At 46.2% G+C, this 14,848-nt stretch overlaps 1 protein-coding gene across 1 annotated transcript; it reads right to left on the bottom strand.

Annotated features, from left to right (window-relative positions):
* Positions 1-5,289: 5,289 nt before the first annotated feature.
* LOC141416270 (complement C3 alpha chain-like) lies at positions 5,290-12,617 on the bottom strand. Its single transcript, XM_074053312.1, is given in 11 exon segments — positions 5,290-5,476; positions 5,727-5,832; positions 7,822-7,912; positions 8,023-8,109; positions 10,265-10,316; positions 10,523-10,613; positions 10,719-10,778; positions 10,877-11,035; positions 11,964-11,989; positions 11,992-12,126; positions 12,413-12,617. Coding segments are annotated over 11 exon segments (1,182 nt in total). The 3' UTR covers positions 5,290-5,306.
* Between the last annotated feature and the right edge of the window lie 2,231 nt (positions 12,618-14,848).

Raw genomic sequence — 14,848 nt, 5'->3', positions numbered from 1 at the left:
GGAACCAATTGGGAGCCCTGCCTGTCAGACTGTAAGAACCTGGGTTCAAACATTAGGCCTACCTTTAGGAGACAGAAAGGGAGACTGATCACCTCCCAATAGACACCCTAGTAACCCTATCTGGGGTGAAACCCTGTCTCTCACTTTAGGGAGTGAGGCAAAACTGTGAGAGACACCTCTGGAAATTAGGGATGTTGAGCACCTGCTGGGTTTTCTCACCAGCCAGATAGACCAGGATGGGAACAACACAAGTAGAGGAAAAGCACTTTGGGTGAAATGCAAGAAACCTCCAGTACTGAGGAGGTTGACCTTTTCTGGGGAAATAGCTGCAACCAAGGTTAAGGGATGGATAACAAAACTTCGGTTCCAAACAGAGAGACACAAAAGAGAACAGATGCATCATCCACCATTCTACCGGATAGCACTCTGGATACAATTTTAAATGTTTTTTGAAAGTGCACTCTATTTTGTGTGCGTGTGTGTGTAAGCATCTTCAAAATGGTTCTTAAACTGCTGTTATAAGGTTAATGTGATATTCAAGGTAACAAAAGTCCAGGGTGTTTGTTTTTAAAATCTCTGTTATAAACTGCTTAAGCTTTTTACATATGAACATGTAAACATCTTGAGGATGGTTCTTATTATATAGTCAGTGTAAAAAATGTTACTCTGTTCTAATGCTACTTTTAAGAAAACCAGTTTTTAAACTTATTTCAATCAGGTCTCTAGGATGCAGGCATCCAGAGGTTAACACTCTGGATCAGACCAGAGGAGAAAAAGAGAGGGGTGGGGGAACACAGCCTGCATCAGGAACTGGAAAATTTGGGTAGTAATAAAATGACATTAACCTGTTTCATTCTGTTGTAAATAAAATCTAGGATTTAATTCTCTCTTATAATACATGGGTCTATTAACAAATGGGATTTCTGTAAATTGTTTTTATACAAAAAGAATTTTAAGATTGTATCCTTTCTGTTTTTTTCATGCAAATAGAAGGCTCTAAGTTAAAAGGTTTCATGAGTTATTTTTAACAAGGGTTAAAGGGTATGGTTTTTAAAAATAAAAGGTTAAAAAATACTTTTAAATTAAAAAAGGGATAAAGACAAGCTCCCCCATAATATACAAAATAAGTTGTCATAAAGGCAAAGAGTACATTGTCACAAAAGATGGGGCTTATAAATGCTTATATGAGTGATTAAGTTAACTAAAATCCAGTTACATTAAAGGTTTTGTAAGGTCAAAATTCAATGTCCTGATATTAAGCTAAAACTTAATTGTCTAAGCTCATAACAACAGGGCTATCTGAAAAATATATTGTTCTTGATAACATTTACAAAACAACTGTCTTAAAAATGGTTTTTGCTTGTCAAGATAGCTGTCAAGAACTTTTGGCACTACAGATTAATCCAAAAATTTATCAAGACAATAAAATTTATTAAAACACATAGAGGCAAGAGACAAATGAACACATGGAGTACTGCTACACTGATATGAGGGTTGAGACAGATTTACTTATATAAAACAAAGCAAAAAAAAAAGCCAAAGTATACCCTCTAGATGGGATAAGGAAAAAAAACTCAAAAAGGAGCACTACACTGGAGGTCAAGACCTCCAGTTTTTATTGGAGTCAACAGAGTGAAGATGTTAGTCCTACTTCTTCCACATGTCAGGTAGAAGGAAAATTTGGCCTGAGATGGCCAGATTGGGCCTGTTATTTTAGGGGTTCTCCATTGACTACAGGTTGTGGGATCCTGCTGTATGTCCTGAGCCATGTGTTAATATCAACAATCAGGGATGTGATCCCTTATCAACATCTGAGCCATGATTCTTGGCCACTAGGTTTCCTAACTCCATACTTAGTCATCATAAATATTTACCTATGTTCTATGGTGATTTTTGTCAGGGTTTTGACTACTAAGGTAAGTGAGTCATGTTCATTTAAGAGTTGGTTTATGTAAAATTTTCTAGATGACCTCATGGTTAAACAACTGTTGTCTTGAGTGATTTTAATGCAGTCGGTACCCTATATGTGTCTATGACTGGGCTATTTGGGGTCACTGACACTGTTCTCCCTTCCCACTAACTGATGAGAAAATCTAAAGTTTTACTTCAAAAGCAAAAACTAAACTACTATGTATACATATCTCTATAAAACTGTGATGCTATTGCTGGTTTGTGTATACTAAATATATTTATGTATTTCAAATATATCAAGCCTTTAAAATACAAAATTTAGATAAATATGGTAACAAAAGTTTGTGGTACTGATATACTGCTCTGTTAATTGCTACATTGTCCATCAGAATTTTAACCATGGCTCTTTTAAGTTTTTGTCATTACAGTTCTGATCCTTCTGGAGCATTTACAATCAAGTCCATAAGAATGATTCTAATAAGTGCCTTTGTGTCACCCAGGTTAGCTTTTTAGATGACTGCTTTTGTTAGATTTTGTTATGTATTCTCCTTGTCTAGAAACCCACTGCCTAAGGCCACTCCTTCTAAGTCTCTTTGTTGCTTAAATTTGGCCAAAAGGGTTTAGTTGGCACTGACTCCCACCTGATCTGCTCATTACTTACCCCCAGCCCAACGTGGGACCAAGACCAAACAAACAAAAATCCAGGAAAGAGCAAATCCTCATGATGAGGGAAGAAAATGACCAATCGAGAAAGATCTTCAGTCTAAGGCCATACCACCCTGAATTCGCCCAATCTCATCTGGTCTCAGAAGCTAAGCAGGGTTGGGTCTGGTTAGTACTTGGACAGAGGTGACTGCTCAGAGACAAGCAGTTTGGAGACAAAGAAGGGAATGATGTCAAAGTTCAAATGGAGTCATTCATGCCAGATCTTTCGAAAATAACCAAGCCGAGAGGACTGAGGAAGTGGTTCTTATACATGTGTAGCTACCTGCATTAAAGCCCTTCCAGACACAAACTCATATTTTTTAGACAGGATCTTCTACTAAACTAGAGGCAAAATGACTGTTTTTACTGGCTCAAATCATGTCCTTTGATACTTAAAGATGGTGTTTTAAACATTTTTTCTTAGCCATATATAGGGATAATATATGGTTGCCATGGTAATTCTACTCAGTAAAAAAACAAAACAAAACAGAAAAAAAACAAGAGAAACTGTGTGGGTAAAAATAAAATGTCCAGCCATTAAAAACCCCATTAGAGGGGCCCTTTTGTTGTTATTTTATCTACCCACATTGCAGTTAAAGTAGCAAAAATTGCTCCCTGGATCCACCACAGCTGAGTAAAGCCAGCCTCTCTAAAGTGGCAGTGTGTCCCTGACCCAGCCTCACCAGGCAAGATCACCCTCTGGAATGCCTGCCCCATTCCTTGGCAGGACCTTGTTTCCTAGGAGACAACATGGGACCATGAACAATAGGATGACAGCCCTGCTCTCGTCACTCCTGAAGCTAACTAGTTTATGCATGGAGGAAGCTCAATCATGGGATGCACCCCTGCTCTCCTCTACACACCTGGACTCTTACCTTTTGGTTGGCCCTTGCAAGGTTTCCTCCTTGTTCTGAATATTATAACAGAGCCATTGTTGGGATATCCACACAGCCATACTTTGTATCATGCACCCACCAACAGGTCCGGTGTTATATCTGCTCCTTTACTCCCCAGGTTTGTGAGGTTGCTGGTAAGCAATACTAAAAGTCCCAGAGTGAAAAAACAATTCAGGCTACATTTGTCATGGAAAGCAGGGCAATGGGTTTGTCTTTGGAGCATGTTTGATGCTACCCTGCCTGGTTCCCTTGGCATTGTGATCCATCAGGACCATTATAGAGGCCACTGTATAGAGAAAAACAACCGCCCATGTAATGATGCTATAAAATACAAACCCTTAAGTTAAGATGATGCTCTTTGATCCTAAGTGGGTCTGAGCATCAAAGGGGTAATAATGTAGCAGGGAGGAGGACCAAAAAAAAAAAACAAGCAAGTCTGTGTTCTGATAATACAGCAGTGGGGAGAGGACAGCATAGCAGGGAGGTAAAACTTAAAAAATCTAAATGAGAAGAAAAATCTAAATGAGAAGAAAGTCACATAGCACTGGGAGTGAAGTAGCCAACAGAGTTACATGCAACCATGTATGGGTTATACCTTGCATTTTTCTTCTGTTCTCTGCTTGCAATGGTTTATAAGGTGAGACCCCTTTGTTCTTGGGTCTCAGCCTTTGGATGTGAATCCACTGAGCCACTGCTGATGCTAATAAATACTTCCTCATGAAAAGCCTTGGTGTCTTGTGTTTCTGTTTGAGATTCCTGTAACAGCAGGAAGGTCAAAGCCAGTCACCCTAAAGTATACCCCTTTCAGGAGCACAAACAAACATATGGTCATACAGTGACTATCCTACACACAGAAACTCACAAGTACAGTCACAGACACAAGGACAGCTGCTCATGGGCACAGCCACCCACAAGCACAGTCCTATATGACCACAGCTATGGGCAACTAGTCTCATATGCAACCATGTGCACAACTACTGACAGCCCCCCCCACTATGCCCACAATTAGAGCCATTCACAAGCACAGTCATTTCCACAATGACAGCTACTCCTATGTACAGCCACCTACAGTCACAATCCCTACAACCAGGCTATGTGCACGTAAAGTCCCACAGGCACACAAACACTGTGCACACGATTAGAGCCACACACAGTTACAGTCATATACACAATGACAGCGAGCCATCACCACTGTCTCACACGAGCCACATACAGTAATACAGACAGTCACAGCCACAGCCTCACCAAGTCACATGCAAACCTAGCCACTTACAACTCCATGGCTTATGCAGTCACATGGCTGTGTTCACAATTAGAGCCACGCACAACTACAGCCATGTAGACAGTACAGCACAATTCTATACAACAATGGCTACCACGACCACCTCACATCACACACGTGCTCACACACACATACTTAGGCCATGGTTTTCCATGAAATGAAGGCCCATGACAACACATTCTCATGACAGTCATCCACAATGATAGCTTGACACTCTCACACACAGCCATGGCCACACCCAGCCAGTCACACACAGAACCACCACAATTACACAATCTGACCTATACAACCTCCGCCACACACAGTCACTGTCACACACAACGACACTCACCATTGTCCACTCATGGCTCACAAGTCTTGTCCAGACATTCATTGAGGGTGATCTTCTAGTCCACCTGGTGCAGGGTAGGGGTGGAGATGGGGTCTGAGTCCCACTTCCGTCAGGGCTCCCTGTCCTTGGGTGTGGCTGGCACAGGGTCTGTTCTTCTCCTCATGTCCACTGGGTATGACTTTCAGTGTCTTCCTCCCCATGAGGTACCAGGGTGGTGGCACTGCCCAGGCCCCCTCTGCCCACTGACTCCAGGGCACACACCCTCTGCGCAGTAACACATGTCCTTGTGGAACAGCTTGCTCAGCATACCATCTTCCTTCTCAGGGTAGTAGAACTGGGTACAGGTTTCCTCTGTGGGCAGAGAACATGGGGCGGGGGGAGTCAGAGGGCCACAGCCTCCTTCCCAGAGACCATGGCAGGAGGGTTCCCAGTTTGCATTCCTCAGACCTGGAGATGCCAGGTCCCCAAACCTCAGATCGCTATGGTCCCCTGACTCCCAACTCAGATCCCTGGGTTCCTCAGACCTCCAACTCATACATCCCCCAAGTCACAGGTGCCCAGGGCCCTGAGATCGGTGGAGCCCTCAGAACGCAGTGCTCACCCAGGTTGTAGTAGGAGTAGACTTTGACGGACCCAGGCTGGATGAGCCCCACGTTAAAGTACTGGTGGACTTTGAAGGACAGACATTCTTCCTCGGAGTGTGAGATCTGTGGGAAGGTAGAGGGGGTCATAAGGATGTGGAGGGAGTCTACCAGGGGGTGCTGCCATTTGGAGCAGTGGTGGAGGAGTTGAAGGATCCACGGGGTTATGGGTACCAAAGATGATGAGCTCTTCAGAAAATCCATTTTCCCTTTCTCCTAGGCTCCAACCCAAACTCATGCTGAGGCTTAATTCTCCAATATAATGGTGCCAGGTCCAGGAGCACCCACCATGGAAGGGATTAATGCCAGTCTTGCAGGAGTGGGTCAGGTCTCAGAGGACTGTGATGGCAGGTTATCATAAAGGAAGTACAGCTTTCTGGGCTTGCTCTCTTGCTTCCCCTCCCACAACATGCCCTTTCTCTTGCACTTACTCTCACTGTGATGCCAGAAGACTCTGATAAGATGTCAAACAGTTGAGGCCACCCACTCTTGGACTGTTAGCCTACAAAACTGTGAACAACCTCTTTTCTTTATTAATCACCCTGACTCAGGTATTTTATTACAGCAAATGAAACAGATTAGACAGTGCCCATGAAAACATCCCATGTAGCCTGGAGTAGTGGTTCACACCTGTAATCCCAGAACTGGGGAGGCTGAGGCAAGAGGATTAAGGGTTCAAGGCCAGCCAGGAATACATAGAAATCCTATTTTAAAAAATAAATATATGCAGGGGGACACAAAAGTAAAAGTGGGACTATTAGGGATTTGGAAGAGAAGAGAGAAGGGGAGAAGGGATAAGAAAGGGTAATGGAGGTGTGGCTTAAGCAGAAAAGTGCCTGCCTAGCAAGCATGAAGCCCTGAGTTCAAACCCCACTACTGCCAAAAAAAAAAGAAAAAGAAAGAAAGGAAGGGTCATAGCAATGGCGAATATGCTCAAAGTCCATTACATGTATGTATGGAAATTTCATAATGAAACCCCTTATTTTGCATAGTTTTAAAGCATGTAAGACATAAAACTGCCTGTGCACAATTCTTTTTTTATTCAGAAAGCATGGATCCTACAGAGGACTCGAAGATCTTAAGAGTGCAGAGCCACAAGACGGAAGGGGCTTGGATCCCTGAGTGGCTGCTTGGAATGGAGGGCCCTTCCTCACCCTCCCATACCAGTTGGACTTTATTTATATGTACTTATTTATTCAGCATTTTTTGAGTCACCATCTCACTATGGATCTCAGACTGTTCCTTGAACTTGCTATATCTCTTAAACTGGCCTCAACCTCTTGAGCCTCCTGCCTCAGCCTCCCCAGTACTGGGATTATAGGTGTGTGCCACCACACCTGGCTTATTTTTTGAAATGGGGGTCTTGCTGTGTTTCCCAGGCTTGTCTTGAAGTCCTGGGCACGAGAGATCCCTCTGCCCCAGCCTCCTGAGTAGCTGGGATTACAGGCACCACTGAGCCTAGCTCCAATTGGACTTAACCAAGTGAGAAACACACATCCCTTGTGTTGATCCTTTTTTTCTTTAGGGTTGCTCGGGTAGCTAGTTTTACTTGTGCTGACTACTGGGTGTTGAGGGACACTAGGGGTACTGGGAGTTAGCACCAGGGATATGGAGGATGGGAATAAATAAGGGGGAGCAAGCAGAAGCCCAGATTAGAGAACAAGAGAATGACAGATGGAGAGAAAATAAGAAAACCATAGATGCAATGCTGTGGGCTGGTGGAGTGGCTCAAGCAGTAGGATACCTGCCTTGCAAGCATCAAGGCCCTGAGTTCAAACCCATTATCACCAGAACAAAAGAAAACACCACAAAGTGGCTCTTCCTCAAAGGTTGTTTAAAATTGAGGAGAGGTAGAAAATGGGGTTGGGGTGAGGTCCTTGAAGAAAGCCATCCTAGATGGGCCACCCTGCCTTACAGTTTCTTTCTCCCACCACTTGACAGCACAGGTACTGCCTCCCCTAGGCTGGACCACCCAACATGGAGACAAAGACTGACTGGCAAGAGAAGCCCGGCCAGGTAAGACAGAGGGTACCCATGGGGACAATGCAGCCTTACCTTGTCCAGGTAGATGATGAAGGTGCTCTTGTTGGAGAAGGCTTTGCTCAGCTCATACTTAGAGATGTAACTGTCCATGCCAGTGCTCAGCTGGGGAAGTGGGTGGGCATGTAAAAATCCCTCCTGGATCCCTCTCTCCCATCAGCCTCCTTGAGAATTTGGCTCCTTCCCCCCAAACCCCAGCCCCCAGGCCTTGGTTCCAGCTCAAGGTCACTTGTGTCAGGAATGAAGCCAGTCATCATGGATATATCCAGGATGGACATGGTGTCATCTTTGTCTCCCAGGTACCTGGACAGGGCAGGGAGAAAGGCATTGGGTACCAGGGATGGTCAGCCCCTGGGTGTGTGCCTGGTTGGAGGGGTCTGACCAGCAGCTGACCCAGAATCATAGAGGGATGTTTGATTTTTAGGAAACATTTCCCCAAGGGCAAAGAAGAAAATCTACTGTAATGGCCCAGGTCATGAAGTATGTACTGTGGATCCAGCTGCATGGGTTCAAATCCCCACTGTGGTCTAGGGGTGTGGTTCAGTTGTAGAGTGCTTACTTAGCACCCTCAAAGCCCTGGGTTCCATGCCCAGTATGTGGCTCCCCTAAAAGACAGTGCAAACCCCACCTCTGCATAACATTGGACGAATTACCTGACCCCCATGCCTCAGTTCTTTCAGAAAATAAAGATGAGAGTGCAGCAGTCCTTACTTTGTATCATTCCACTGCCATGATTCAGTGAATTAATGCCAGTTCCCCAAGGAAATGGTGCAAAATCGAGTACCCTGGTGTAGTAATTATAATTGCACATAGTACAAATTTTGTTGCTAAGCTGGGGCTGGAAGCTCATGTCTATAATCCTAGCTACTTGTGAAGCTGAGATAGAGAGGATTACAGTTCCAGGCCAGCCTGAGCAAAACAGTTGTCAGACCCCATCTCAACCAATAGCTGGAAGTGCTGGCACCGGTCATCCCAAGCTACTTGGTGTGTGACTGTCATCCCAAGCTACATGGGAAGCTGAGATGGGGAAGATTGCAGTTCAAGGCCAGCCTGGGAAAAAAACAATTGTGTGACTCCACTTCAATGGCAAAAGGCTGGGCGTGGTGGTGTGCACCTGCCATCCCAGTGATGGTGGGAAGCATAAATAGAGGAACATGGGCTGGCCTGGGCAAAAAGCAAGACCCTATCTCCAAAATAACCAGAGCAAAAGGCCTGGAGGCGTGGCTCATGTGGTAGAGTGCCTGACCAGCAAGTTTAAGGGCTTATGGCTAGCTCCTCAACATACATTAATATGTAAATAACAGGTAAGCATCACAATGACCAATCACATCACTGCTTTTGAAGTTCACTGCTGCATCCATTATTGAAGTCACACAGCTTGTAGTTGTGTGATGTCCTTATCTCTCAGTGACAGTTTACAAAAATGGATCATTGAAACAGGGAACTGGCCAAGAAACATGCAGCAAAGAAATGACCGATGGTCGTGAGGGAGGTGAGCTCATGCAGAACTCAGTGGGGCTGTAGTGGGAACATGGACCCTGCTTCTGTCTGAGAGATGTGAGCACAGGAGCTTCATGAAGACACTCTCCTCTGTGTGGAGAAGCAGGTGGTGGGAACAGAGATGTCCCAGAAGAAGCAGGAAAATAAGCTTTGCATGGAAAGAGCTATCAAAGAGATTTCATGACGTTGAAAGTGGCAAGGATGAACTGTTGGACATTGATACCAGCTTAGGATGGGGCATGACAATTGCTGTGGCATAGAAAAGTCGCTTAGTCATACATAAGTTATAAGTTAGAATTTGTAATATAAGTTAGATTTGGAGGAAGTTCTCCACATTTTTTTTGGTGGCACTGGAATTTGAACTCAAGGCCTCACGCTTGCTAGGCAGGCACTCTACCTCTTGAGCCACTTCACCAGCCCTTTTTTGTGATGGGTTTTTTTGAGATAGGGTCTCACAAACTATTTCCCTGGCTGGCCTCAAACCACGATCCTCCTGATCTCTGCCTCCTGAGTAGCTAGGATTACCAGGAGTGAGCCAGTGGCACCTGGCTTTCCATAGAATTTTACAAAGGAAAAAACAAAGCAAAACCACTTTGATTCTCAGTGTCCTACTGTTTTAAATTATGGCATATTCAAATCCTGTTTTTCATTTCCCTCTACCTTTTCTTAAGTGATGGGGATGGAGCCCAGGGCATGCTCTACCACTGAGGGCCCTCCCAGCCTTCCCTATGTTTTCATAACTGGGAATAGGATAGTTTTTAATGCTGTGATAGAATATCTTAAAGGTCATGGAATTACTGTGATTCCCTCATTGGTTATTATGGTGGCTTTGGGTTGGGAATGTAGCGTGGTAGTACAATGCTTGCTAGGGTCTGTCCCCAGCACTGCAAAGAAAAAAAGAAGTCTTACTAAAGGCAGAGGGATGATGAAGATGAGCTCCAGTGACTCAGCTTCTTACCTCATACAGATGTTCAGGACCATAGAGCTCTTCGCATCCTGGGGCTTTTTTACTAGAAAGACAGAAGACAGAAAGATAAGATTATGGAGGGGGTGAGTGATACTAAGGGGATTTGAACTCAGGGCCTTATGCTGGAGAGACAGATGCACTATCACTTCAGCCGCAGTCCCAGCCCCATAAGACAGAAAGATAGGAGAGGGGTCACACATTAGGTTAGGTGTGCAGGGCAGTGACATAAAGGGTCTTTTTTCCTTTTACCTGTTTCAGGGGCTGGTCTTATGGTGACCCTCAGGTAAAATTTCTTGCAGATGACTTTGCCTTTGACTTTGGCATGGTACATGGTCACCACCTGGGAAGATGGAAGGGGGGACAAAGTCCTATGGGATGTGGGATGGCTGAGGACAGGGAAAAGAGGGTCCCTCCAGGGCCAGGCAGGCAGGGACCCCTTCCTTACTGAGAGGGTACCTTGGCCTTTTCCTTTAGCTGTTAACAAGAAGCCCTCATTTTGCTTTGTCTGCAGAGAGTGTGGAGAGAGGAGAGGTGTTAGGAGAAGGCAAGCCCTCCCCTGACTCTGGGGTGAGGGCCAGTGACAACATGAGGGTGTGGCTGTACCTCTTCTAACTGCAGGAGTTTACCAGATTCCCAGAGAAGGCGAAATCTGACCTGGGAGCTGCGGCTGGGCAAGTTGATGGCCACCTCCATGTTCAAGTCCTTGTGGTCAGGGACGTCTCTTTGGTATTGGGCCAAGGCTTGGTACACCATGAAGGTGGCCTAGAACCCATGGGAGAGAAAGTGGTTAGGATCAATGGAGGAAGATGTATGGGTCTGGTGTAGGATGTTAAACCATGCCTAGAACCCACCAGAGCGTGCAAGGTTAAGTTTGGGGTTCTGGACACTGAGCACGTGTCCTGGAACCTGACTGAGAGAGGTCAAGACCAGGACTCAATGACAATAAGTCTGTGGCCTGGAGCCCACCAAACAATGTGAAGGTAAGATTGGAGGTTATTAGACACTGAGTACCCATTCTGGAACTCAGAAAGTATTGGCCAAGACTTGGAGATGCTGGGAGCATGTCTAGGATCCATCAGCAAACCCAGGAACAAGATTGAAGGTCCAGAAACCCTGATCATGTGGTTTGGACCCATCCAGAGGAGAGTCCAGGGCATAGGGACCCAGATATGTGTCTAGAACCCTCTCAGGAAAAAAGAAAAAGAATAAAATCGGAGCCTAGAGGCACCAAATCCAAAAGTAATACTGAATGTGACAAATGTGACACTGAGAGTAGGGTTGGGTGGCCACCAGAAAGAAAGGGGGACAGGCTGGAGAGTGAAGTTACTAAAACCATAGTCCAGAAGCACTAGGGGGAGAGAGGTTCGGACATGCCCTAGGGTAACTGTGTACCTGCTCTTGAAGTCAGGGGGACACAGGGAGCCTGGTGGGACTGGGAATGTGGTCTAGAACCTGCCAAGGGGAGAGGGGGCTCACTTGAACCTGGGACCTGAGAAGACAGACTAGACATGGGGAGGGAGCCAGCAGGCTTAGAATGAAGCTTGGAGCAACAGGACACAGTCTAGAATTTTCCTCAGCTTCTCTCCAGTCCCCGTGGTTTGTGGGACAGAAGAGCTGCCAGTCCAGGTCTCAGTGTCATCCTTGGGAGGTAGTGGCAGGTTAAGGACACAGGGCTGCAGGTGCCACTTGCCTGGGTGGAGCCATAGCCACCACCAAGTATCTCTGCTCATTGAGCCAGTGCACGACGGGAGGCACACTGTCAAAGTCTTTGAACTGCAGCAGGGCCAGGAGGCCATAGGATGTTGCATCCACACTGTAAAGCTGATGACCAGGCTCCTCCTAGCAGTTCCAATCTGTGAGGACACCCTAGACCCGCTCTCAGCGCCTGTGAGCCTGGGCTCATCCAGAAAGACACAGCTAGGCCTCGGGAAGTCTGTCACCACTGTCCTCTTTCAGGAGCCCTCCCGCTTTCATTTGGATGAGTGATACAAATGAATCTTCTTGTGTGGTTTGTAATAAAGATCTGGGTCACCTTAGAGCCACCATTGCCATCAGCTAAGAGCCATGCATCTGAGTTCAGGATGGCCTTCCTTAAACTCCAGCAAGGCATTCACCCACCCCCTTTGACCACCCCCTCACCTTTGGCCGTGTTTAGAAACTTATTTTGGAGGGGGCCCTCCAGCTTGCCCATCTGTGCCAGGACCACAGTGCCAATGGCCACAGTGTATGGGCTCTGCAGGTTCATGTAACTGTTTGCAAGGTAGTCTTCTGCTTTGGTAATGCTGCCTCCTAGGCTCTGAGAAAGGACAGGGGTGCTAGTCAGGCAGGCATCGCTGACATTCATAGCTGGTCAGGATAATGAAAACACAACATCTGGGGCTCCAGGATGGTGTCTGTCTTTGGCCTCTCTGTTTCTTGAGTCTGTCTAGTTTCATAGACATCTCAGCCACCTTTGAGCTGGCTGCCTTGTTACCAAATACCTGCCCTTACCTGGTGCAGTCTGTATATCCAGTGATGTGTGCTAAATGTGTAGGTGGGGGGCAATGATTGCCAATTATGATGGTGTAAATACTCCCACCAGGGCCATTTTCAAGCTGCCAAAGTGACATTACTGAGCAAAGTATTGGCAAAAGATGCTCCAAGGCAGGTAGTGCATGTCTGTGATCCCAGCTACTCAGGCAATGGAGATAGGAGGATCATAGTCTGAGGCTGGCCCCAGCAAAAATGCATAACCCTATCTGAAAAACAAACTAAAAAAACTACAAAGACTGGGGGGTGTGGCTGAAGTGGCAGAAATTCTGAGTCCAATCCCCAGTACCACAAAGAGAAAAAAAGGATGAAAAAGAAAAAAATAAAACAAACAAACACCAGACCTGCTCCAAATAAACAGGCATAGCTAGTAGAAGCCAGACTCAGTCCATCACCTTGAATACCTGTTAGCCCCCCCTCCTCTCCCTCCTCCCCCACTATGTCTTCACTGCTGTCAATCACTCACAGTATGTGTCTATCATATATACACTTACTTAATCTCATACAGCCCTCCACAATAACAACAGATTCTCAGAGAGATGCAGTATTTTTCCAAAACCACCTAAGTAGTAAGTAAGTGGGAGGGCTGGAGATCCCCCAAGACAACCTCCCCCCTCAGTTAGAGTGTGAGGATGAGGGTTGAGGCAAGAGTTCAGGGACAGGTAGCAGCAGGGAGGATGAGACTTGGGGGAGGGGGCAGCGTGGAGAGGCCGCGTGGTCCAGTGGCTGGACGGGGCTCTGCACGCAGGCCAGGGGAGCGGGCTTGTACTTCTCAGGGTCACCTGGTCCCTGGATCAATAGTGAAATAGGTCTAGTCATGAATATTTATATCATGCTTAATGAGAACGCCTATAGTACCTCATTTAACCGCCACAATCGCCTTGGAGGTAGAAACTCGCTCCCTATCATAGATGAAGAAACCAGGGCTCTCGCCCCAAAACCTCACAGTTCACAGGTTACAAGGTCCCCTTCTTGTCCCTTGTGATCCCAGTCTTTTGTCCTGGGCAATGATTTGCTCAATCTCTGCTCTTAAACTATGTGGCTTTTCATTTAAACCTGTTTATCAGCAAAAGCTGTTTGCTGAACTGAATACTTCCTGGACACTCCTATAAAGCTGACTGGAGAGAGCTGTTCATGCTGAGCTGAGGGAGGGGGAGCTGTGGTTAAGGACCCCCAGAATTGGATGGAACTCAGCCCCTTTCTGGGCCCCTGTGTCAGGCTAAGGACGTCTCACCTTGCAGGAGAATCCTAGTCTCAGAATTGGTGTCTGGGACTTGGTCGCTGAGGTCTGCTGGTGGCACGTCCTCTCTCTGCACTCCCTCTGCAGGGTGAGTGAGTTGTTCATGGCACCAGCCCCACCCACCCCTTCCCAGGGTCCCCTACACCCTCGCCTGCCACCTGCCACTGCCTCACCTTGGCCAGGGTGTTCTGGATCCAGCATGCAAATGGCCACTGTTTTGTTCACTCTGATTCCTTCCAGCTATGCGGAGTTGGGAGAGGGGAGTTGGGTGAACAAAAGGACCAACAGACACACAAACAGCCATCAGGGACCCTTTCTGAGGATGACTCTAACAGAGATATGGCATCTCCTCCACCTTCTTAGCTGTGTCACTGGAGGCAAGTTACTTAACCTCTCTGTGCCTCAGTTTCCTTCCTCACGAGGAGGAGACAATAGAAACACCCACCTTATGCTACTGTGGGAATTTATCACATTGCAAATTAATAATGAAATAATAAAACCTTTTAATATCTTACTAAGTACTTTGAAACTACTCAGGTTAACTCATTTGGTCCTCACAGCCTAGGGTCGGTACTGCTGTTGCTATAGTTTACATTTGGAATATCCTCCAAAGGTCCATGTGTTAGAGGTTAAGTCCCCAAGGGGCACTGCTGGAAGGTGATGGGACCTTTAAAAGGTGGGCTTAGTGGAAGGGCTTTAGGTCACTGGGGCCATGTCCTCTAAGTGAATTGTGGGACCCTGGTGGCTTCACTGATGTGGTACCCCCCCTACAAAACGTCTTAAAGCAGTGGGTCTGCCAGATTATG

Source organism: Castor canadensis, chromosome 14, assembly GCF_047511655.1.
Source record: "Castor canadensis chromosome 14, mCasCan1.hap1v2, whole genome shotgun sequence".
NCBI classification, from domain to species: Eukaryota; Metazoa; Chordata; class Mammalia; order Rodentia; family Castoridae; genus Castor; species Castor canadensis.
This window is presented reverse-complemented; position numbering and strand designations above follow the sequence as displayed.